The 26334-nt window shown below is 38.3% G+C and overlaps 2 protein-coding genes across 8 annotated transcripts in view; one reads left to right on the top strand and one right to left on the bottom strand.

Annotated features, from left to right (window-relative positions):
• The window catches only part of mark3a (MAP/microtubule affinity-regulating kinase 3a), a 227124-nt gene extending 206896 nt beyond the window's left edge, over window positions 1-20228 (top strand). For 2 of the 7 annotated variants that reach the window (XM_068038975.1, XM_068038980.1), the window contains 4 exons: window positions 190-450; window positions 2401-2427; window positions 15425-15469; window positions 18717-20228. In XM_068038975.1, the coding sequence (XP_067895076.1) occupies window positions 190-450; window positions 2401-2427; window positions 15425-15469; window positions 18717-19062 (679 nt within the window). In that variant the 3' untranslated portion in view covers window positions 19063-20228. Of the gene's footprint in view, window positions 1-189; window positions 451-2400; window positions 2428-11218; window positions 11306-11413; window positions 11464-15424; window positions 15470-18716 lie in introns of those variants that run through there. The other 5 variants (XM_068038986.1, XM_068038978.1, XM_068038979.1 and 2 more) reach the window with 5 other exon arrangements.
• Window positions 4770-5081, bottom strand: LOC137373734 (histone H4-like). The gene has a single exon (XM_068038992.1). It carries the CDS (start codon window positions 5079-5081, stop codon window positions 4770-4772), a length of 312 nt encoding a protein of 103 aa, XP_067895093.1.
• Window positions 20229-26334: the final 6106 nt, after the last annotated feature.

Below are 26334 nucleotides of genomic sequence, written 5' to 3' on the forward strand. Positions count from 1 at the left end.
TGTCAGCTGGTGACAGCATTTTATTTCTCTAGAAAGGATTTTTGAGAACCAGTTGTGTATTGAGAATATTTTTAATGCATTATATGTTCTGCGACAATATTGGAGCTTCACTAGTTACAAAACACTACTTCATTACTCTCACAGTAATTGTTATGTTGCTTTTTCAAAAAAAAACATATTTTCTTGTAGCACTGCTCCAGGTCATAGGACTCCTGTGACCTCCACCCACAGTATCAGCAGCGCCACCACTCCTGACCGCATGCGTTTCCCCAGAGGAACTGCTAGTCGTAGCACTTTCCACGGTGGCCAGCTCAGAGAACGACGAAATGCTACATACAATGGACCACCTGCATCTCCCACGCTGTCTCATGATGCCACTCCTCTATCACAGACACGAAGTAGGGGTTCCACAAATCTCTTTAGTAAATTGACCTCAAAACTCACAAGAAGGTAAGTGTAATTGTAAGATTTTAAATAAAGGTACAAGATGGTAACTTACATAAAATATATATATTTAACATTAATAGAGCTTGTAAAAGTATTTAACAGGCATCCATTCCAATGTTTTTGTACTTTGACATATTTAGATTGAATTTTTAGCCACTGCTCAAAACTGACCCTGTTGCTCAAAAGTAGTACATAAGAATTGCTCCTGATGTCAATCCAGCTTAGTCTAAAAGTATTCGGTTTATATTCTGGTTGGTTGAAGTTGCCACTTTTATAGGATAATTTATTGCATAATGTTAGCAATAAATAAAGAACTTGCAATATAATAGTGCCTTTCATATCCTCAGGATATCTCAAAGAAGCCATGAATTATGTTTCAAATGTAGTCACTGTTTTTATGTAGGCAAATGTAGCAGCCAGTCTGGACACAGGAACGTCCCACAAACAACAATGAGATGAGAGAGTTAATCTATTTTTGGTGATGCTGATTGAGGAATAAATGTTGGCCAGAATACTGGGAGAGCTCCCCTACTTTTTAGGTAGTGCTGTAGAATCTTGAATAGGCTTTGGTTCAGAGTTTCCTCCTAAGATGGGCACCTCCAATATTGCAACACTCCCTCAGTACTGCACTGAAGTGTCAACCTAGATTATGTGCTCAATTCCTCTACTGGGCCTTTAAGTCACAACCTTGTGAGTCAGATACAGGAGTGATACCACACTGATACTGTACCAATTTGCTCCTGTGAAGTAGGAAGTTTTATAATGACTTTTAGCATTATTAAAGAAAAAGCGACACTTGCATTTATATATTCACGACCTCAGGATGTCCTAAAATGTTTTATAGCCAGTGAAGTACTTTTGAAGTGTAGTCACTATTTTATTGGATTATCGTATTAAATTATGCATTAATGCAAATATTGTATTAAATTGCTGCAAACAGTAAAAATTATAATAATGTGAATGGGTGATTGGATAAAATATTTTTCAAGCTCTACCTAGTGTTGTTTATAAGCATTTTAGTTTTCAAATATATTGCTTTTAGGTGCCCAGACTTAAATTCAAAATGAGCTACTTTTGAATTCCAGTTTTTTTCCAACTCATACTAATCTTTTCTGCTTGCTGGATTGCACCTCTGAATAATTAATTAAATTTCGGCCTTCCACCATTTTGTAATAAGACTTTCTCGACAGGAAACCAGTATCTGTGTACGAGCAGATATGAGTTTATAATGTTTGAAAGGAAAAGAGATTTGCCATGAATCTTACTGAAGCATTCTTAATTATCCAACTAAAAAAAAACTCAAAAGTATATATTCTGTCTGTGGATATCGTTCAGGATAGAGTGAATGCAAACAAACTGATTTGGTGAAAAATGCAAGATATATGGGGGCTTATTTTGGATTTTTTCTTGATTGGAAAGAGTTACCTCATTACATTTTTAGCTTTTTTTGAGGTGACATTTATAAAAAAAAATAGTAATTACAGAAAGCTATATATGACTGTTGCACATGATCTTACAGAACCTGTTGGCAGATATATTGCAACTAACGATAATAGGTCTACTCCATGTATGTTGGTGCTTAATTCATGTAGCTATAAGATGGTGGGCATTTTTGAAACACTGCATCTTTCACCTATCACAATTGTCCAGTCAGATTATGTGCCATAAACCTAATCTGAGTTATTTATGGAAAAATGGTTGAAGAAATGCATTTTGACAAATGGGATTGAGCTGGTCCTGACTGGTCTGTTGGGGCAGTCATACATTTCTACATGACTGGAATCTGAATTTCAGTTGTAGCTAGGTTTTGTGTCAATTGACATGTTGCTATCCTCTCATCATGCCATCTTATCACTGCTGTTTGATTTGGGCAACAAGCATGCAATTTTTTTTGTACAACATACATGTTTGGGTTTTGTTTACATTTTTTGCTTCTCATTTTTTTAAATTTAGAAACATGTCTTTCAGGTTTTCCAAAAGGTAGGATTTAAAATATAATTGGCTTGATCTGCAATATCACCAGAAACCTGGTTTCACAGCTTTGATAAGTCAATGATTTCCTGCTTATATGAAAAAAAATACCCATGACTTACTTGGGAGATTGTATACTATTAATTCATTAATGATGATGAAGAGCGCTCTAATCTGGTTGCTCTAAACATATCTACAGCTGAGCATACTAACCACTTGCTGTTATATTAGATTCATAATGATTACTAAAGATTTGATGAAATCATTTTGCTTTTCTAATAATACACCAAGCATGAGTGGGGTGTATGTTAAAGTTTCCTTCATTGAACAAAGCATGCTGTAAACAACTATAGACTTTGGAAGTAGCATTTGTTTTGTAAAAGGTGTTGGGCTGGGGAAGCAGATTCTGTAATTGCAGTACTAAAGTCTCCTGCAAGAAGTGTGGTTTAGGATTCAAGTGATGCAGCAAAATTTGGATTTCTGTGGAAAATGGCATAATTCTGTCTTCCAAATATCTTTCTCAGCACAGAGATGATTTGCCATACCTTATGGAAAAGATTTGCACATTAGATTAAGGAGTTTTTTCCTTCATTGATGGCATTTCTTTGGGTAGGAATCCATGTAACTCATGAGTATACCTTTCTGCAATAAGGGAAGATGTACAGTCTTATGTTTCCGTAAAATCTTTTATAATGTCCTATCTTTTTTTCTTTCTCCCCAAGATTGGAATTTTAAGCAAGGTTTTAGTAAATCAGAAGGTGCTACCTGGAAAACCTGCAGTATCTCAGCTCAGGATTGACATCATGCCATATTAGAACATATGTGTGCTTTATGAAACAATGTCACTACTACAGAAATGACAAACTTTCTGTATTTGGAGAAAAAATTTTTTTAAATGGTTATTAATACATATCCTTTTGCTTAAGAACCAGCTTTGGTATTGCTGCCTTTCCCCAGGCTATCATTGTCCTGATTGTGTCAAAAGGATGATATGCTTTCACTGGGCTACATTTAATGGATTAATTTAAATGGAAAAAGGACTTTGCAATTGGGACGATTTCTGCATTTTAACCATGTCTATAGAACATGGAGCATCAAGCAATTGAATTGATACTTTGTAAAGTCGTTGCATTTTATTAGGGATACTGCAATGTTTACTGGTTAAATTATAATGTAGCACATTAGTCTGATGATACTGTTCAGAAGGATTATATGTATAGCCTAAAAGCTGTAATACATCACTCAAAAACATTACTGTGAAGTAGATCGTGCTGCACTATTGTACTCTAATTCTTTGAGGAACTAACTGAATTGGTACACAAGGTAATTTCAATGGAAATAAATTGCTTGGATTTTGAGACATTTGGTAAGACTCTAAATGTGAAATTTATAAGTAGTATAAGGCTCATTTAATTAATAGTAAATTGGCTAGTTGGACTGTAATCTGGATTAGCAACAGAAAGTACAAAGTAATGAAGAATGTTAAAGACTCAAGATTAGATCCTAGGTGTGAAACTTGGTGGAGTTCTGCTGTGGTCTGTTCTGTGTCTACTGAATTATAGTATTTGCAAAAAAAAATCATTGAGCAGGTTGGTACTAATGATGTTTCAGAAATTTGCTGCTGGCATGAAGCTATGTGGTTATCTAATAGCCTATGTAATGAGCTAAAGAGTAGAATTTCTTGTGCATAAGTATAATGTTGTGGCCAGTACAAGAAGAAACGTAAAGTGTGGGGACATGATCATGGGCTTCTATTAGCAAAAGTGGAAGGGAAGAAAATTGGGTTTAGTTCTGATTTATTGACCATTCACTGAATATATGCAGTCACTATGAAGTTATTATCAAAAAGGCAAACAAAGTTAGTCATAGAGAGATACAGCACTGAAACAGGCCCTTCGGCCCACCGAGTCTGTGCTGACCATCAACCACCCATTTATACTAATCCCTACATTACTACATTAATCCCATAATCCCTACCACATCCCCACCTTCCCTCAATTTTCCTACCACCTACCTACACTAGGGGCAATTTACAGTGGCCAATTTACCTATCAACCTGCAAGTCTTTGGCTGCGGAAGGAAACCGGAGCACCCGGCAGAAACCCACGCGGTCGCAGGGAGAAATTGCAAACTCCACACAGGCAGTACCCAGAACTGAACCCGGGTTGCTGGAGCTGTGAGGCTGCAGTGCTAACCACTGCGCCACTGTGCCGCCCTTTCTTTTGGATGAGCTACAACCATTTCACACCCCAAGACATCCCCGCTGCAGTTTCAAGGTCACTTATCTCTATGTGAGGTTTTGGGTGGCTCTTATAAGAGCCTTTTGTTTTTGGTAGAAATGGTCAAATTGTTTAGCTGCCGAATCCATAGAGTGTGCAACCCTGGCATTTCAGAGCGTACACCACATCCACGGCGGTGACAGTCTTGCACTTGGCGTGCTCAGCGTAGGTGACCGCATCTCTGATCACATTCTCCAGGAAAACCTTCAGCACCCCACGGGTCTCCTCATAGATCAAACCTGAGATGCGCTTCAGTCTGCCATGACGAGCCAGGCGGCGAATTGCTGGCTTGGTGATGCCCTGGATTTTATCACGAAGCACTTTGCGGTGCCGCTTTGCTCCGCCTTTGCCCAGTCCTTTGCCTCCTTTAACACTTCCAGACATGAGGCTTCTTCACTCAAATCGTTGCTGATTTAAAGTTATGGGATTCATCTTCAGGACATTTACCTTAACCAAAACAAGTTACTCTGATTTTATATAGAAAATTGTTGAGGATTCATTTGGAATATTTGTGAAATTCTGGCACCCACCTTGAAAAAGAGATTAATATATTGGAAAGAGGTTAGAAAAGAGCAACAAGATGATTCTGGAACCTAGAACTCTAAACTTTTCATATGATACTCAAAAATAGAACGCTGTAGTCATAGACGACAGATGCAGACAAATTCATTTGGACTTTGGGCATAGAACTGGAATGAATTCAAAAGGTGTTCATGATTCATTGATTAACGTCTGGAACAAAACAAAAAGAGAGACTAAGGGTGGAATTTTATACTCTCCCCTGTGGCAGGTTTGGAGGCGGGGAGAGAATAAAATCAGATGGGGTGGTGGCAGTGGAAGACCCCACCATTATCCTGCCTCTGCCAAAATTTAGTCCGGTGTGGGAAGACCTTCCTGTTCTGCCGCCACTTGAGGCCCTTAACTGGGTAATTAAGGGCCTCTTCCCACCACAGCTGCAATTACCCATGCAGCGGGAGACCCTGTCACCACACAGGAAGCACAGCACGAGAAAACATGCAGGCTGCAAGCGGGGTGGGGGGGAGGCTGCGGGGAGGATCCCTTGTTCAAAGGCACTTTGTTCCTGAACGAGGGGTCTGGCATAGGGAATGGAGTGGGGGGCCCACTGAGGGCCACACCACTGCTGTTGCTGACCCCCCTCCAACCCCCCCCCCCATGACCACCACCCCGCGACATCCCTCCTGCTCTGACCTATCTAAGCCTGGTACCAGTGCCGCTCTCTGCAGTGGCGCTGCAGTTGCCGGCCTCTGCTTAGCCAGCAGCTCTGCAAGACCAGGTCTTCTAGTGACAGGGTTCTAAATCCTACAGAAGTCATGCCGCTGTCAAGTTAAGTGCCTGATTGGTACTAAATTCAGCGGGCCTTCCGTACTAGAGGCGACACGGGGATCCTGGCGTTGGTTTCCCCCGACGTCGAGACCCCTGCTGCCAGCATAAAATTCCACCCTAAATGTCTGGTTGGGAATGGATTAAAGGTCCTGAAAAGAAATATATCCAAAAATGACACAATCATTCGTGTGCAGCTGGACTGTGGATGCCAAGGATAAATAATGTAGAATGTGAAGTAACAGCAAGAAAGCATGGGAAAACTTTTCCTAGGAGATTACATAGGTTGGGGAGAGCTAATGATAGTCTGGATTGTACGTTGTATGCAAAAAAAAGATACTGATGTCTCTTCATCATTCCACATGTTCTTGTATTTAATCAAATGGTTCTAAATGCTTTAAATTGTTGGAAGGCTATTTCCTTTAATAATTTACCTCTTGTAAAGTGATGGCCCAATTATTTGTACTTTTGTCCAAATAACCAAATGGTGGCAGCAAACACACAGTATAGACATAATAATGCATTTGCCTCCATAGAGGCAGCAAGGTAGTTTTACTACTGAAATTTTGTTCTGCCTTTCAACAAAGAACAGTACAGCACAGGAACAGGCCAGTCGGCCCTCCAAGCCTGCGCCGATCTTGATGCCTGCCTAAACTAAAACCTTCTGCACTTCCGGGGACTGTATTCCCATCCTATTCATGTATTTGTCAAGATGTCTCTTAAACGTCACTATCATACCTGTTTCCACCACTTCCCCCGGCAGCAAGTTCCAGGCACTCACCACCCTCTGTGTAAAGAACTTGCCTCGCACATCCCCTCTAAACTTTGCCCCTCGCACCTTAAATCTATGCCCCCTAGTAACTGACTCTTCCACCCTGGGAAAAGCTTCTGACTAACCACTCTGTCCATGCCGCTCATAACTTTGTAAACCTCTATCATGTCACCCCTCCACCTCCGTCGTTCCAGTGATAACAATCCGAGTTTATCCAACCTCTCCTCATAGCTAATGCCCTCCAGACCAGGCAACATCCTGGTAAACCTCTTCTTTACCCTCTCCAAAGCCTCCATGTCCTTCTGGTAGCGTGGCGACCAGAATTGCACGCAATATTCTAAGTGTGGCCTAACTAAAGTTCTGTACAGCTGCAGCATGACTTGCCAATTTTTATACTCTATGCCCCGACCGATGAAGGCAAGCATGCCGTATGCCTTCTTGACTACCTTATCCACCTGCGTTGCCACTTTCAGTGACCTGTGGACCTGTACGCCCAGATCTCTCTGCCTGTCAATACTCCTAAGGGTTCTGCCATTTACTGTATACCTCCCACCTGCATTAGACCTTCCAAAATGCATTACCTCACATTTGTCCGAATTAAACCCCATCTGCCATTTCTCCGCCCAAGTCTCCAACCGATCTATATCCTGCTGTATCCTCTGACAATCCTCATCACTATCCGCAACTCCACCAACCTTTGTGTCGTCCGCAAACTTACTGATTAGACCAGCTACATTTTCCTCCAAATCGTTTATATATACTACAAACAGCAAAGGTCCCAGCACTGATCCCTGCGGAACACCACTAGTCACATCCCTCCATTCAGAAAAGCACCCTTCCACTGATACCCTCTGTCTAGCCACTTAGGGAGTTTACAGCACCAAGGAAATAGGAAGGAAAGAACACTTTATGTAATGCCTTTCACATGGTCAGGACATACCAAAGTGCTTAATAGACAATTAATTACTTTATCAGCGCAGTCGCTGTTTTACAGTAGCCGATTTGTGCATAACAAGGCCCCAGAAACAATAAACAGGACAAATGCTCAGTTAATCTGTTTAGGTGATAGTATTCAAGGGATAAATGTTGGTAGGAAGCACCCACCCATTTCTCCCCCCACCCCCATTCTGCTCTTCAGTGAATAGTATCCCTACTTCCAAAGGTAGCAAAGGCTTCAGTTTAACATCTCATCTGAAAGACAGCACTTATGTCAATGCAGCTTCTTGTTACTGTGCAGAACTGTCATTCTAGATTATGTGCTCCAATTCCTGGAGTAGGGCTGGAACCCACAACTTGACCCAGACGGAAGAGTGCTAGTATTGAGCAAAACTGATAGTTGAAAATAATAACTTTATAGCAATTCTACAAATACAGACTTTGTATGAACAGTTGTTTCAACCGAGCAGCTATAGAAAAAACCCTGCAATACTACCATAGCAGTTTCTTCAGCAGTAGGATTGGAACCTGGCGCTTGAGAACCACTGCAGGAAGCAAATGTCTAATGCAAATGGGCCAGTACATTCAGTTAAAATTAAATGCAAATTTCTGGCTGTATTTTGTTTTTAATAGTGATACATGGGGTTTAGGTTTTCTGAATGATTAAAAAGTTAGAATTCTGCCAATAGATTTGAAACAATTCTTGTGCTAAAGCATGTTTATTTTTAGCCCTGTCCTTTTCTGTTTCTTTGTTGAATACACATTCATAAAAATTCTTTGAATTTATATTCTTTTTCATCCATTCTTCCCCCAACCTAATCACTATTAACACTGTATAAAATATCCAGATTTGAGGAGGGATTTACAGACCAGTCAGAGGTACATTTCAAACCACTTTTGATTTAAATGGAAGAAATGTCCAGAATGATTTATTGCTCAACGATTTGATGATATTTGTGAACTATTCAATCACTTCAAACTATTTCATTATCACTGACCAAAGAAAATACTGGAATATTCTTAGTTATCTGATGCAGTAAGCTTACTAGTATTTTTCACAATTAAACATTGAGTATTAGCTTTTCTTTCTGATTAAGGTTACCAAAATCTTAAGTACATTATAGCTGATGACTAAAGTCCTGTTCACCAGCACCAAAGACTTCCTTGTATTCTTATCTCCTGCACGTAAGTTAATTGTTTAGAACATCACAACTAACGTTCAAATTTTCAATAGTTCTGTTAATTATACTTCCTAAGACAAAATAATGTAATTTTTTTGGAGTTAGGAATTGTTGCATTCTTTGTTTTTAAAATGTGAGTTTTCATGATTACTGATTTGATTTATTAAAACATAATTTTTTAATTTTATCATAACATGGGACTGAATCTTAAATTTAAGAAGGATTGCATCAGTACACTATCTTTTCACATCAAGCATTTAGGCTGAACTTATCGATTGAAAGTCTCTCCCTCCACTTAATGTAAGGATTTCAAGGGAAATAAGTTTAGCAATCCCAACCTATTTGCTGTAGGTTATTGCAGAACGCTACTCACATTTTGGCTGCTGCTTCAGAATGGCTGGTGTATGAAGTAGAAAAATTGAAACTGATACAGTAAATAGTGATACTTTGAAAATGGAATTAAGATACATTGTTGGAAGTTTTTGGAAAGGGCTCAACCTTGTATCTAGTCATGCTATACTTGGAAGTGCTTGAAAATGCACAGTGCACAAATAGAAAATGTTCTACTTTTGCTAGGATTTTCAGCCTTCACTTTGAACACAAAATTCTTCTCTCTTCTTCCCCACCCTCAAAAAAAATCAGAGATCTATTGAATTGTTGTAATCTGTAGTTTGCAAAACTTTTGCTAGGCCTCCCACCCCACCCCACTTTCTGTTTCAAAAAAAGTGATTCCTTTCATTAACGATATAAAATATACTTGATCCTGTCAAGTATATATCTATTTTATAGGCTTTCCCCAAACTGGATGCAAGATCTTGAAAGAGGATATCACATACAATATGTACTAAAAAAGATGTCAGCAATTCTTAATGTTCATGAACTATAACTAAGATGGCTCTACAGTTTTCAATGGCCTAGAAACACTTATCAACCTCCAAATCTGGACAATATCCTCTTTCAAAATACTGCTGTTGCTTCTGAAGTTTAGATTTAAGTGACAAATAACATTTTATACCTGTCTATAAATCATTTTATTAATTGTTCTTACACTGACAGAATTCAAAGTCTAAATCGTTAGGCCAGGAGCTGCCAACCTCCCAAAGAAAAACTAATTTTAAATAGTATTACTTTTTTTAAAAAAATACAAAAATGTGGAGGATTGCTGGTGATAAAACTTATTCATGTAACTCGTAGAATAGGGTTCATTCCAATAGTTGATCACGTCATTGTAAGTGAGGAGTAGTAATCCAGAGAATGAGTTGAAATGTCACTATTGTAGTTTGAGAATATTAATTCAGTTTTTTTTTTAAATGGGAGAAAGAAAGTGGCCGTGAAGCTGTCAGATTGTCACAAAAACCCACCTGGTTCACTGATGTCCTCTGGAAAGGACACCTACCATCCTTACCTGTTCTGGTCTATATATAAATCCAGTTCCATACTAATGTTGGTTGCCTTCTGAGGTAGCCGAGCAAACCACACAATTGTATCAAACTGCTAAGAAGGCCAGCCACTATCTTCTCACGGCAACTAAGGATGGGCAATAAATGCTGGCCTTGTCATCAGTGCCCATATCTTGAGAAATTGTTTTTTTTTAGTCGATCAAATGCAAGATGTTTTCCACGAGGAGGGAAAAGAGAATGAACATGCATTTATATAGCACTTCAGATAATCCAAAGTGTTTTACAGCCTGTTATTATTTGTAAATGTAGTCATTGTTATGTAGGCAAATGCAGCAACCAATTTGCACTCAGCAGTTTCTCACAAACAGCAGTGAGATAAACGACCAGTTAATCTATTTTTTGGTGGTATTGGTTGCCCTCTCACCATTTCAGATAAGAGTGAGTTAGAGAGCTGGTAGGAGTTCTGAGTGAAATACAAAAGAGTGGGGATGTAATGACAATCATAGAGATGGGTGGGACTTGCCAAATTCTGAGGTTTTCTATAAAGATGAGAATAAAGGTTGTATTTTCATTCAGCACTTGACAAATATTGCATACATGTGAAATATATTTCATGTGACTACAGATTTGTCCTGAGCTTCACTGGGTCAGTTATGTAGTTAATGTGACCTGTTTGACATTACTGAGAAGATTGCAGTTAAGTAGTTGTGTGAGAACCTAGTGCATCTTTGGTCAGTGATGAGGAACTTGGATTAATGTAGTTTTTATTCTAATTTTGTTCTGAGTTGCTTCGGCTATAGGTGGGACCGTCAGCACACAATGTGCTGACTTCTGTCAGACTGATTAATCTATATGTACAGTTTAATTCTCCAACATTTTTCCTCTTCTCAGGGTCACTATTGACCCATCAAAACGGCAGACTTCGAACAAATCAGTACCCGCAAATACACCTCCACAAGGATCAAAGACTGTTAGTAAGTCTTCAGCCTCTAAATCTTTCCTCCTCTTGATATTTATTTCTGAAATTTTTTTCTTTACACACTTACAAAACCCTGTTTTATGTTTAGAATTCCTCTTCTCTTCCAGATCTGAGATACAAAGGACTTTTCCACTGTCTATAAATACAAATACAGTAGTAAGTTAAAGATCAGCACTTTAAACACTTTGTGATTCATACAGAATTGTTTCGGACAGTACTAAGAAATACATTTTTTAGGTTATGATAGCAGTTAGATTTGACACGTAATTAAGAAATTCCCATCTGAAAGCCAGTTTTAAAAGAACTGGCATTCTTCTTTGCTCTAATACCACTTTAGGATGTGTTAAATATTACAAAAATGTTTCTCTGTTGAGAAGCCATGTTACTTTCAACATGTTGCTTCTTAGCACATTTTAAAGACTATTTGGTCAGTCCTGAATGCAGACTAAAGGGACAGGCATGTGTTAGGCTGAAATTGAGATATAAATTCAATGCAGTTGAATAATGAAATATTGCATAATTATTAAGGAAATGTTTCTAGAAGGAAAGCACCTTAAACATTAATTTAAGGAGTCAATACTTTTGGTTTATTCATAAAAGTACTTCTCTGTGAAGAAGTACTGCACTTCTAACATGCACACAATAGGAGGAAAGTCTGACCTTTATTTTATAGTTTGCATTGGAAGGAAAAATCAATATATTTTTGTTTCACTGTACTCTAATATATCAACTGACTTAAAGATTGTCAGACGAAATTGAGCTGCAATATTGTGCATAAAACAATTAGCTGTGTGAATCTGGATGCTGGAACTTCAGTCTATATTGCTCATATCGGGTTTGCTTTCTATTGTGATTCAGATTTCCTATTTTCTCTGTGTTGTATTAGTGGCCATGTCATTGTGTTTATCAGTAAATTAATTGTATATGTGAACTAGTAAATGACTGTGAAGTACTTCTGAATATGTAGAATGCCCTGAAATTGCTAACAGTAACAATGTTTTCTTCGTCTCTTAAATTGTTTTTGGCAGCTAAATCCAATGTTAAGCTACACTGCAGATTTATTGAGCCTGTGGGATTATCTGCAGTCAAGGCATTTTCATCAATGAACTTGTGCATTCACTACAATGTGCCCTTTGTTAAAAATGCTAACATTCGTAGTTAAACTATTTGAGAAACCCAGTATTTAGAACATAGAAAAATACAGCACAGAACAGGCCCTTCGGCCCACGATGTTGTGCCGATCCTTTGTCCTCTGTCAAGGACAATTTAATCTATACCCCATCATTCTCCTTTATCCATATACCTATTTAGTTGAACTTCCCACTAAAGATTAGTGACAAATAGTATTCATTTAAGATTAACCTTTAGCCTGCTGAAAATGCATTTGAATGCATAGTGGAAATGAACATATAACAGGTTGGGGTAAATCTGAAAGTCAAATTCCACTTCAGAGATTTTACACTCTAGTTTTAATCTATATTCCTTTAAAATCAAATTATGTTTTTTCCTTCAGTCCCCACATATGGCTAATTAAAAATATCATTATTGGGACTTCATGTCAGTATGTTCCATTTTAACCTCCTTAGCAAAGTTTTGTCTGTTGCTTTGCTGATAAAACAGGTAGCGGAGATGTTAGAGTCATTTCCCTTCTAACAAAAAATTGGAGAATTCCTGTTTCATTCTGTAAACCTGTTAATAGAATCTCAATGACACAAGCTTTGAAATGTGCAATTCTATTATGCATTGTTAATTTCAGAGAATAATAAGGATTTCCCCATTTTTAAGAGGAATTCACTTCACCCAGGGATCTAATTATTAGCCTAATCATTAATTTGATAGCATTAGTGGTCACTGGATGTCTGTGAACATTATATACTGGTAGTGTATAGTTTAATTCTAATTAAACTTAAACTAGTTTTCCAACCAGTGTTTGATTTAGATTTTAATTTTATTAGGTTCCAAGTTTAGTGTAATCAATCAAAAAAACCTTAACGAGACCACATAGATAAAAGTGATTAGCCTTCTAAAATGTCCTATTTTGTATTTGGTTTTGGCAGCTGGTTGTATTTAATGTTAAGAATAATTGTAACATTTTGTGTTGGAAACAGGACTTGAATTTAAGCAATGTGCTCGGATGGAGAGATTTCTGTATAATAGGAGTTAACAGGTTGATGCACTGAAATTATGTACTTGAATCTGATGACTTTATTTGAGTTAATCATCCTGGCAGATCAGGTGGCAGGTTTCAGCAACTTTTTCATTGTTATGGCAAATCAAGTTTAAGAATGTGTCTGTTGTAAATTAGAAATATAAGGAATCTGCCATGATTGTCTGATTCCAAATGTGTATTACTGTGGTTTACACCACAGTGTTTATCTAAGCAGCATTGGGTAGATTATATTTCTTGTTTAATTTCTACTTTAAAATCTATAACCACTGAAATCCAAATATCAAAGTAAGATTTGATAGCTGATTTTGGCGCCAGCATGTTTTGATTCATTTGCATCTATGTTCATTTTACATGAATTGTAATTGTGTTTAAAATAGGAGACAGAAATATAATAAGATAGCACGAAATACCATATGGGTAGTGCATTACCTTGAAATCTGAGGCTCCTTTTTAATGAAAATTAGTTCCTGAGTAAATAGCTATTTGCATGTGTTTTCAGCTTTGATTAAAACTGCTGGATTTTGTGTGGTTTGTCTTTATCTTCCCTTGCTCACCTTAAGTAAACTTTTAATTATTTTATAGTTTTAAATTTTACAACTTAATTGTTTGTAGTGATGTTTATATGTTTGGTAGCTGTGGAACGATATGTTACTTTTTTCTTTCTGATGAGCTGACTTCCAAATTGTGCTCAGCGGCAATGCAATAGATTTCTACTAGCCTAAATGGAGAAGGGGTTACCTTTTTAACAGATGCAAGAAGTAAAATTCAGACTCAGGCTAAACCAGAGTGCTTGTAACCTCTGTAACTATTTAACTCCAAGCTCAGGATCCAACCCCATATCCCCTCTCATACAAAGAGCAGCACCCACTTTCATCTCCATAACATAACCCACTCCTGTTCCTACCTTAGCCCATCTTCTGCTGAAACACTCATTTCATGTCTTTGTCACCACCAGACTCAAATACTCTAATGTTGCACTGGATGGCCTCCCATTCTCCACCCTCTATAAACTCCAGCTCCCCAAATCTCTGCTACACATATCTTACTTTACACCAAGTCATCCTTGCCCATTTTCACTGACCAGCACTGGCTCCCAGTCCCCCGATGCCTCAAATTCAAAATTCTTATCCTCGTCTTTGGATCTCTGTACATGGTATTGCCTTTCCTATCTCTGTAACCTCCTCCTGCCCCATCACCCTAAAATTCTCCATTCCCTGACCCTGGGCACTAGAGCTTCTCTTTCCTCCACCTGCCCCCTCACTCCATCATTGGTAACCTTTTGTCCCACTTTCTGGAATTCCCTCCACCTCTGTCCCTTAATTAAAACCCCAAGCAAGTTTTTGGGCACCCCTCATAACTATTGCTTCTTTAACGCAGATTACATTTTTCTATGTTAAGGTGTTATATAAATGCAAGTTGTTATTGTTTAAAAATAAGCTACTGGATCTCTTCCAGCACTACTTGCTAATTTTATATTGATCTGATGCTTACTTCTCCCTGCTGCTGCTAGTGATTAGAACTCAGTATATATCATTTTAAGTACAGGGGTTTTAGGTCAACATCCTCAACATTTTTGTGTTTACTTCTTCTACCTTCCCTACAAAGCACAAACATTTTTACTTCCTAATCTTGATAAAATCACACTGGTTATGTTTGTAGCAAGTAGCTCAGAAGGTTTTTCTTACTGTAAGTGGCCTCTGCTGTGTTAGAGTATCACAAATATATCTGACCAGCAAAACGACATTGTGCTTTTATAAAGGGTTCCAGGTTGAGAGTGTGATTACGTGGATAGACTTTTCTGCCAGACGTAAGAAAATGCATGTTTTCTATCTACATCAGATATGCAATTCTTTGGTGTAGTCTTAGTTCGCAACAGCCTAAATTAACACAAGCCTAAGAATTTTCTTCTTTCTTTACTCACTTGTGCTTTCGGATTACTTTCATTGAGGGTCCCAACTGAACCTGAGAGAAACGGGAGATTTGAGGGCTCAAGGTGAGAATGCATATATATTTAGTAAATGTACCTCAGTGCAACTAAACATTAGCCTGCCAAAAATGTACGTAGCCTGGTTCCTGGAAAACATATTTTCAAGAACTGTTGATAGTTCTTTTCATAAAATGGTTGAAATTTCGGTTGATGTTTAATATGTAGTAGTATTTAATATAAGTAGGACAGAGGTTTTCAATAAAGCCATCACTATTACCATTCTACAAATTAAAGGCTAGTGGAAGAATCTATTTGTAGATTTTAAATACTTCATCATTGTTCATCCAGGGAATTTAGATAAAAATTGCAACCCAAGATTTGGTGACTACCTTTTTAACATTTAGGACCTAGATTTGATGGGATGAAAGTTGTCCCCATCCACTTGCTGTCAGGGTCCTACATCAAATTAGCTTACCCAATTCAATACGCTCATAAAGAGAAATGGAAATGTTTCAATTGTGCAGTAGTGCTGATCTTCAGAGGGTGAAGTTAAAAACTAGTGTTTAAACAAAGAAAGAGGAACTGAACTCTGCAGCTAACCCCTGCTATACCTAGGAATGCTTGATGCTAACACTGTAGGTGTCCAAGTAGAGAAAGTGTTTCATTTAAAATCCTTCATCCTGATTTTTTTTTTAAACTGTTGCATAAGTAAGATCATTGTATCAAGAGAAAACAAGTACTCTCACTATATACATTCTAAAATCCTCTCACAGAAAGTAGATTAAGTTTGCTCTGAAAAGTAAGTATGAGGTGAGTTAGCTGAATGATGGGCCATCCCATCGCCAGAGCCACAAAAATCTAGATTAAGCAGTTGATGATGCACAAATTTGTTAAGTGGCAAAGGGCTTGCATGTCTAGAACATCAAGCTGGCTGGTCCAACATAACAATAGGTCCTTCCATCATATGAAGATGTTTATTAAATAGCTTCTGAAGAAATTGAAGCTTGACTTGACAGCTGCTGGACAGTTTGACCTGAACATAGTCATATATCCACAAGTCTGTGCATACAGTAATTAGATTGCAGAGAAGAAAAGAAGCAAGCAATTGCAATGCATTCCCCAATTAGCAGTATGCATTCATGCTGTGGACACCAAGATGATAGTAAAACACATACTCTTAGTACTGAATTGTGCTGCTCACTGCTCTTTGGGAGCAGGTTGTGGTACTTGCTGTTTGCCTACTGAAGACTCAAGCCCATAATTTTGAGTTGACTGATCACCAACTAGTGATCCTTCTTGAAGGATAATGAGGAATGTAAAGTGAGAACTGGTTGGCAATGGGAGACTGGAGACTAATTAATCTTCTCTGGCATACTTATTAACCAATATCTGAACCAGGCTGGTCAATCTTGCTCCATGACAGTTTCAGCAAGTGACCAGCAAACCTAGCTTATCAATGGCACTTGAAGAGGTGGGTTTGCCACAGGCATCTGGGGCACTTCGCAGTCAGCGGCATTTAATTCTGCAAACCTAAACCTTAACGGAGTAAGCTAGATCAGCAGTGGAAAGTCTACCAATGCTGTGCAAGCAAGGTGCACAATGTTAGTCAATTAAACTATTGCACACAGGCATCTGGGGCACTTCGCAGTCAGCGGCATTTAATTCTGCAAACCTAAGCCTTAACGGAGTAAGCTAGATCAGCAGTAGAAAGTTTACCAATGCTATGCAAGCAAGGTGCACAATGTTAGTCAGTTAAACTATTGCACACTTGGCTAATCCCATCTTGTGCATCTGTTCTGTGGCCTTTGATAAACAAGGGTGCAACCTTACAATGAGAGAGTGTACAAATCATATGACAGCTCTACCTTTGTAGATTTCTCAGTAGTTTGGTTTGAAGACTCTTAAACATGATTATGAGTTTCTATGCATGTCAGATGCCTGGCTGATCAAAAAAATTTTGGAAACTAAATTATCAGGTGAACTTTTTTTTAAAAACCCTGATTTTACTGCTATTTGAATCTTACTAATGCAACTATTTCACTGCACCTGACCTGCTTGTGCATTGCATTACAGTGTTTTGTTTGAAACATTTTATATGTATCTTTGACCTCATAGCTCTACCTTATCGAATCATAGAAAGTTTACAGCACAGAAAGAGGCCACTTGGCCCATCGTGTCTACGCCGACCAAAGAACGAGCCACCCAGTCTAATCCCACCTTCCAGCATTTGGTCCGTAGCTTGAGGTGTATATCCAGACACCTTTTAAATGAGATGAGGGTTTCTGCCTCTACTATCCTCTCAGGCAGTGAGTTCCAGACTCCCACCAACCTCTGGGTGAAAAAAGTTTTCTTCATCTCCCCTCTAATCTTTCTACCAATAACTTTAAATCTATGCCTTATGAGCACAGCAGATTAATAAACTGAGCACCAAATCAACACCATTTTTCCTTTAAAAATGTCTTTAAAATACAGTCCAAATATTTGTTAATTATATCAAAAAAATTAGTTGTTAGACCTCGAATATTACAGGTCAACTGGTGCAAAGCGGCATTCTATATATTTGTATATATAAATATAAGATTTTAAATAAAAATTACATTTAACACTGTTGTTGCACAGCATATGCAAGACTGAGACAGGCGTCTGTAGATCGCAATGTGCAGTTTGTTGCACTTTGCTGCACGCATTCCCATGGAGAAAGCTGTGTATTTCTCCAGAGTTCAGCTCCTCAGGGAGCTCATTTTTAATGTTAGGAGATGCAAGCCGCAATTACTTTCCCCCATACCATGTTAAGTTTTAAAAAGTTCCCAGTGCTACAATGGACAGCTGATATTTTCTAAACTTGGCATAGCATCAGAATGATGTTCTACTTCACAGTGCAGAGCACAAGCAATGCAACACTGCCGACTAAAAGTAGTCTTATATCACTTAGCTTTTGTATGTTCATGAGTCAGGTCATCGACTACAGGATATAATACTACTTTAACTTTGATACACGTCCGAAATCTTTTCGCAATGATCTGAAAATGCAGCAGCCCAAAGGTAACATCGTAAATTAAGCTAAATTAACAAAGCAACACTTAATTAGAATAAAGTTTATTTTCATGTTTTAAGAAAGGAGATGTAGTATTTTTCTACATAGTTATTAGAATGCAGATGTTGAGCAACTAGCCCCAGTATACAGTTAGCTTGTACTTGGTGCATGCTTGTTGACAGATTACGTGTATTTATAAAATGGAGGAAAGGAGTAGAAATAGCACGGTGTAGTTCTGTGTTCTAATGATTTGTTGCCCAATCTTTTTGTTTTCTGCAGTCGCAATGTATCTGGGGATCAAAAAGACGAAATCAAGGAAGCAAAGCCTCGTTCACTCCGATTTACCTGGAGTATGAAAACGACCAGTTCCATGGATCCCAATGACATGATGAGGGAGATCCGAAAAGTTCTTGATGCAAATAATTGTGATTATGAACAACGTGAGCGTTTCTTGCTCTTCTGTGTCCATGGCGATGGGCACGCAGAAAATCTTGTCCAATGGGAGATGGAGGTCTGCAAACTGCCAAGACTGTCACTTAATGGAGTTCGTTTTAAGCGAATATCAGGAACATCCATAGCTTTCAAAAACATTGCTTCCAAAATTGCCAATGAATTAAGGCTGTAAAATATGGTTAAGCTATAGTTTCTTAAGCAGCATTTCATGAGTGTTTTTTTCTGAACACTGGTGGAAATTTATTGAAGAAAATGTATAGGATAATGCTTACGCAATAACTTCTGCAATTTCAGATCATGGTATTGTAAAACAGTGGAAATTCTCAAGCTGCTGGTGGGGGGGGTGGGGGGGGAGGTGGAGAGGTTGATCAAAGAATAGATTTTCTTTTTTTTTTAAAGTGCACTACAGCAGTTATTATCCTACTACCTGAACAGCTTGCCCCTTCATCTCAGTTACTTCAAACATTTGTAAATGGCTTAGAGTCAGTTACTTTTGAAACAAACTGAAAATCATTCATCCTATGTAAGTATGATCCTTGTATTTAAAAAAAAAACTGTTCCAAAAAAACCATTCTGGTTAAAATGCTGTTGAATGGGAGACATGGGGATGCTCCTATGCTTTCAAACCTGTATATCTTCCACGGTTAGTACTGATTCAGGTGCTTAGCTTTTCAAAGACAATGAATTGTAAGAAACAAATAAACTCATTTTCCATAAGTTGTGTTTAACCAAGAGCAAGCTCTGCTAATGGAAAAAAAAAATCAGCTGTATTTTGGCCTGTGAATAATATAAATTACCTGTGTTAAGCCAGGGGTGCTGTGATTTGGAAATGATTTCAGTACTGTAGATCACAGATGCTAAACCACATTAAGGATTTCTCTATTGTAGAAAATATCACCATCTAAGCCTGTTCCTTAATCAATTAGGGCATAAAATTATATGTTTATTGTTTTGGTTTCTTTACAGTAAAGCTTAGATTGGAAACAGTTTTGTCCTGCCGTATTTTATTTAGCTGTAATTATTGTTAATACAGAATACAGTCTGTCCTCCACACATACTAGCTGAGTAAAAATGTTTGAGTCTGTAATTTAACAGTTGGGCACTATGGGACAATATTCATTTAAGTATGTGGTTTTTATGTTTTTCCAAACTGTCAGCACTGTCCTTTGGAATGTAAATAATGTAACTTAGTTTTGCGGACAGCATCATACTGTTATACAGTTTGTTTTTTCATTTTTTTAATGTTCTGTAATGAGCCAGGAGTTACAAGATCAATGTAAGTTGTCAACATTTAAGGTTCACCGAACTCTTCATTAAAGGAAAAGAAACTAAAATGTATTTCTGCAATGTCACATATCAATTTATATGCTACAAAATATGCATGTAAGTATGCACACAAATATATGACCTCTATCAGTGTATTAGGTGTATATATTTTGTTCCTTTTTACATAAGTGGTTCTGTAGAAATATGTTACTGACTAGCCCAGTGCCAACTAAAACAAAGAATAGCACACATGGAATGACATAAATCCAAATTGGTGAAATGGAAGCTCAGATCTTTTTATTGTAATACTTCCACTCATTTTGGAAATCCTTGTTTGTTTGTTCAACCACCGTAAACTAAATTCTTCTAACAGGGAGAAGCACGCAGTACTTTTACAAATTTTTGTTGGTGTGGTCACCTCCTCTCTAGATGTATAGTATAATTCTAAAAAAATACTGCTCAGTTCTTTTTCTCAATTCTGAGAGAGTAGTGGCTCAGCTTACTATGGAATTTTCCTGTGGAAAAGAATTTTACAATTTTTAATACTTTTACTTTCTCTCAGCCGGAAATCATTATATCTAAGTGCCATTAATCCTTCAATTCACTGATAATTTGGATCAATATACCTGGTTTTCAAATTTTTCTAGTTTCATAATGGATTGCATCCAGCTGAAACAAGGTCCTTCAGAACGCCAATGAACTTTCTCAGTTACCAAAGGCTACATCCGTATCTCCATTATCATCCCACAGGAAATTACCTCTTCATTTGTATCCAGTACAAAAAATTCTCTGGACAGTTACTGCAGAAACACTTAAAATGTGAACAATGGATTCAAACTGAACATGGTTTAGATCAAGAACCCTGGCCAGCATAATCACCTTGCTTATAGCCATTCCCAGAGACCCAACGTGAATTTTGCCAGTATATTTGCAGAGGCTGTCTCCTCATAAACCTAAATTATAGCAGCCACCAAGTTCATAAAGCAACATAGGGACCACCAATGTGATTTTCATAACTAGAGTGAAGTTGCCAATGTACAGCCAGAACTCCTCTGAAAGATGCTCCTTCAAGAACCAAACACTTAAACGATGAAGACTCTCAAATCTTGGTGTATGGAAGATTTGCAATCATGAATATCATGTAGCACTGTATAAGTTTACATGGTAGATCAAAGTGGAATGGAAAGTGTTTGAAAAATCAAAACTGTTCTTCAGGAATATAGATGTATATATGTACTTCCGTCCCTCACCTTGGTAATGAATGATTCCCTTACAGGAAAATTAAATCTTTCCCTTTGGCTTCCTGAATCCAAACTGTACAAACAGGCTGGAATTGTAAGAAGTTGGACTAGCATTCCAGTTTATTCAAAATATGGTACAGTACTAAAATCTTCTAATTTAAATTGAGCGTTAAGAATGGTTGGCATCATATGTGTGTCCCAGCTTCCCACTTAGAGTGTACGTCTGAGTAGGGACAGGACTCCTTCAAAAATGTGAAGTCTGCCCAGGTTATGATTAGAAGTTCTTTCCACAAATGGAGCAACGTCAAAGTAACCACTTTCTGCAATAATAACAAAAGCTTCTAAAAGATCCAAGACCTCACAAAGTAGTGACACTCGATTGTCTCTCGTACTGAGAAGACAGATTTCTTAAACTGTTTTTCTCCCTTACCTGCATATTCCTTTTTACTATAGATATTTTAGTAAATTGATTTGATGGCATCACACTGGCCTTAAAGCTCTTGGCTTTCAGACTTTTTCCACAACCATGGAGCCTTCCTAAAAATGACACAGGGTAAATCTTCCCCTTCCTAGTTATCCACTTTATGCTTATTTATTGAAAGCAACAGATTACAAGCAATAGTTATAGACTAAGTGTGTGGAACCTCCAGATGGCCCAGTCCATGATTTTAAAAACGTTCAAAGCACATCAGCAGAAGCAGCTGAATCTGCCAGCTGAACAGTTAAAAACAACAGCCATATATACCGAACTGCCCACTGTCACCTTGGGGGCAAAATAGGTGCCTCATAGACAATGAATTTTTCCACTTCAAAACTGTATGGACCAAAACAAAAACCAAGCTAACCAGAAAGTTTTTGCTCCATATAGTTTTGAACTGGGAAAAATCCATTGTCTGTGAAGAACTATTTTTTTACCTGGCTGGAACAAAGGTTATGTGAGATTAAACTTTTCTTGATAATTACTTCACGTTTTAATGAATGGTATGGAGATATGTCGTATGTCCTTGTGATCTGGTAGGGAGACCTAAAGAACTTTCAACCAGATTTGCGTCCACTGTTGATCTAGTTTTGCAATGATCTCGTACAGTATCTGGAAGGCTGCTGTTTCAAGCAACGTTATATTTTCTGCGAATATTTACTGTTCTGTCTTTTGACTAAAAAGATATTCTTTGGCACATCTGATTTTCTATTCAATTAAAATATGCATCTCGCCTTTTTAATATTACTTTACAAAATCAAGAAAACCAATAAAGGAAACCTACGTGCCTTCAGTAAGATGTTATTTATTATTCAAATTAAGTTACCCCAAACTAGCTTCCCGAACCACACCCCTCTTCCCCAACCTTATGTTTTAACAAGAGCTTTTATTTAAGTGTTCGCACTCTCAAAAAGAACAAAGAACAGTACAGCACAGGAACAGGCCATTCAGCCCTCCAAGCCTGCGCCAATCTTGATGCCTGCCTAAACTAACACCTTCTGCACTTCCGGGGCCCATATCCCTCTATTCCCTTCCTATTCATATATTTGTCAAGATGTCTCTTAAAAGTAATTTGTAAAATCATATCATCACAGAGAATAGTTTGGTCACAGCCTGATATGTAGAATGTAGAGGAAGAGCTTACCAATCTACATTTGATACCCACTACATACTACTGACAGTTTATGTGGTGCTGTTTGAGGAAGAGACCTTCTTGGGAATAGTAGCTTGGCCCTAAGTTGAGAACCAAATTATAGCTCTGCTTTTCAAAGCTATTGTAACAATGTTTATTAAGTGTGTGATGGTTCAGCTGGAAACTTTATAGATGTCAGCTAAAGTAAGTCTTTTTATAAAGAGGTCAGAAAAGGTTGATAGGTAAATTGCCCCTAGTATAGGTAGGTGGTAGGGGAATTGAGGGAAGGTGGGGATGTGGTAGGAATATGGGATTAATGTAGGATTAGTATAAATGGGTGGTTGATGGTCTGCACAGACTTGGTGGGCTGAAGGGCCTGTTTCAGTGCTGTATCTCTAAATAAAATAAGATAAAATTGCTACAGATTGAGTGGAATGAACTTTGGCATTTGCTGAGTTATCTTTCTGCTTGTCAGTAATCGTGCAGTGCACATTCATTCAATATGTGGCTAAGCTTTGCTTGGTTTGATGATGGGACTTCCCAGAGTGTAATTGGAGATGATGTTGAAGAAAAACAAATGATCAAAGCCAATGTAGCACCTCTCTGAATCTATTGCTAGCAATGGCCTGAACTGCGTTGATCTAAAATGTTATGTCCCATTCCAGGCTCTTGGGTATATTAGGAGAATGAGTGTGTTGTTCACCCTGGTCACTGATAAACCCAACCTAGCTTAATAGTTGTCCTTAGCCATCCAGATGTTCCCATGCAAGGTAGCGTGTCTTAAGTTTTAATTGACTGCAAACATTTTTTACCCAGCTCCACAAAAAACTTGCTTCTGAAAAGAATTATAAGTAATGTCACAGGGAGCCATCTGTGATTATGGTAACTATATCTTTTGAAAAATATTATGGTGCAAATGTTCTGGATAAATATGTCACCAACAATTCTCAAAAGCAAATTGGAATGCCTCCATGCTCTCCGCTTCTCTTCTTCCACCCCCCCCCCCCCCCCCCCCTCAAAACCGCGCTCTCTTCTTTGCATGTTATGTGAATTAATTTTAATGCTATCCTAAAAGGGAAGTAGCTATTCATGGGCTAGTTTTAGTATTTGATTAGAACCATTAATAAAAGGGCGGCGCAGTGGTTAGCACCGCAGTCTCACAGCTCCAGCGACCCGGGTTCAATTCTGGGTACTGCCTGTGTGGAGTTTGCAAGTTCTCCCTGTGTCTGCGTGGGTTTTCGCCGAGTGCTCCGGTTTCCTCCCACCACCAAAAGACTTGCAGGTTGATAGGTAAATTGGCCATTATAAATTGCCCCTAGGTCGGTGGTAGGAAAATATAGGGACAGGTGGGGATGTGGTAGGAATATGGGATTAGTATAAATGGGTGGTTGATGGTCGGCACAGACTCGGTGGGCCGAAGGACCTGTTTCAGTGCTGTATCTCTAAATTAAAAAAAAATAAAATAATAAAGTAGTTGTTTAACTGGGAATAAGGATATGCAGTTTAAAAGAGTGATACACATGCCCTAGATTTTGTATTTACTTCCTATTGGTTCCAAAGTATAGAGTACAAGTTCGACCCCTTGTTTGTGGAGGATAATGGCTGAAGAGAAATCGTTTTTCTTTGGATGTTCTATTCCTTATTCCACATTTAAATCTCTTTCCCATTTGAACCTTTACCTGAGCTAACATCTGGTTCCTTTGTTCATGTTTCACATAGTTACCCTTTTGAATTCAGTTTTGTTATTCTGTTGACAAAACAGAACAGTTCGCTTTTCAAGTGTGGACCCTTCAGTAAAAGGATCCACATCTGAAATATTGGGCTGGATTTTATGGAGTCGGTGGGGGTCCCAACACTGAGCCAAAATCCGAGGGGATCCTCGTCCCAGCTCTGTGGAGAACCCCCCCCACCCCCAACGAGCTCTATTTAATGGTGCTTGGGCATCCAAGGACTCTTGTTTAATTATCCAACATTTGAGCATGCCTAGGTTGCACTGGGAACATCATAATGAAAAAAGAAAGATTAAATATAAAGTGAAAAATACTTTTCCCCATTAAATTGATGAATCTCGCAGTGAGATTGTTTAAATAATGAGAGCAAAGCAAGAAATAGAGCCAACAAAATCAGTATTATACAGTGAGGACAGAACTTGTATTTTCAACGGGAATGGTAGCATAGTGGTAATGTTACTGGACTAATAATCCAGAGGCCCAGATTGATGCTCTGGAGACATGAGTTCAAATCCCACCAAGGCAGCTGGTGGAATTTAAATTCAATTAATTAATAAATCTGGAATATCAGTGATGGTGACAATGAAACTAACAGATTGTTGTAAAAACCCATCTGGTTCACTAATGTCCTTCCTTCAGGGAAGGAAATATGCTGTCCTTACCTGGTCTGGCCTACATGTGACTCCAGACCCACAGCAATGTGGTTGACTCTTAATTGCCCTCTGAAATGGCCTAGCAAATGTTGTGAATGCTAGACTTTGTAGCATGGTTGTCTTTTGGAGAATGGGGTGTGGGATGGATTCAGAGGGGCCATGTGGCCTTGCAGCAGCACTGCTTGGGGATGGGGTGGGAATCTTGGTTGCTAGGACAGCAGAGAGCCCATATCAAAGACCCTTTTGAAAAGCAGAGAATGCAAGGTTATAAGACCTGACAGACAATGGGTTTCGCTTTCCCAGGCTCTCAGATTATAAACAAGGAGCCAGTGTCTCTGAAAATGCAAATATGAATTGCTAATGCTAACACCTGGAAACAAAGGAAGGCCCGGGTGGTTCTGCTGTGGGCAAACTTGTGGTCTTTGCATATGGAAAAAACGAATGACTTCTAATTCTGGATAAATTCTAGAGACATTGAGATAGCTGCAGGCTGTAAGGAAGACTGGAAGACAATGACCAGTGCTGGTAGCCTCAGGAGGGAGAGAGAGACAGGTAACACCTCTCAGAACACTGATACAGCAAAAGGCTGAGAAGACTTGAACATGATTTGAAAGTTGAGGTTTGCAGGGAAGGAAAGACCAACAGGGTCACCAGAGATCACCTTATTCAGGGAAGTCCAAGTGGAAAGTGCTTGGAAGAAGTGAGCGAAGAGGACATTGACTTTGAGAAGGTCTGGGAGATCCAACCCATTGCAACTGGGAGGAGTTTGGGACTTTTAGCTGCAAAGATTTCGCTTCAAAGACGATTGTGTTATGTATAAATGTGTGAGGTTTTCAAGTGTTTTAATGTGAAGAAAATACCTTTCTCTTTAATTTGGAGTATTAGCTGCTTACAAAGTACTACATAGTTAAATGGTAATTTTTTTCAGTTATAATAAAAGTCTT

Source organism: Heterodontus francisci, chromosome 9, assembly GCF_036365525.1.
Source record: "Heterodontus francisci isolate sHetFra1 chromosome 9, sHetFra1.hap1, whole genome shotgun sequence".
NCBI classification, from domain to species: Eukaryota; Metazoa; Chordata; class Chondrichthyes; order Heterodontiformes; family Heterodontidae; genus Heterodontus; species Heterodontus francisci.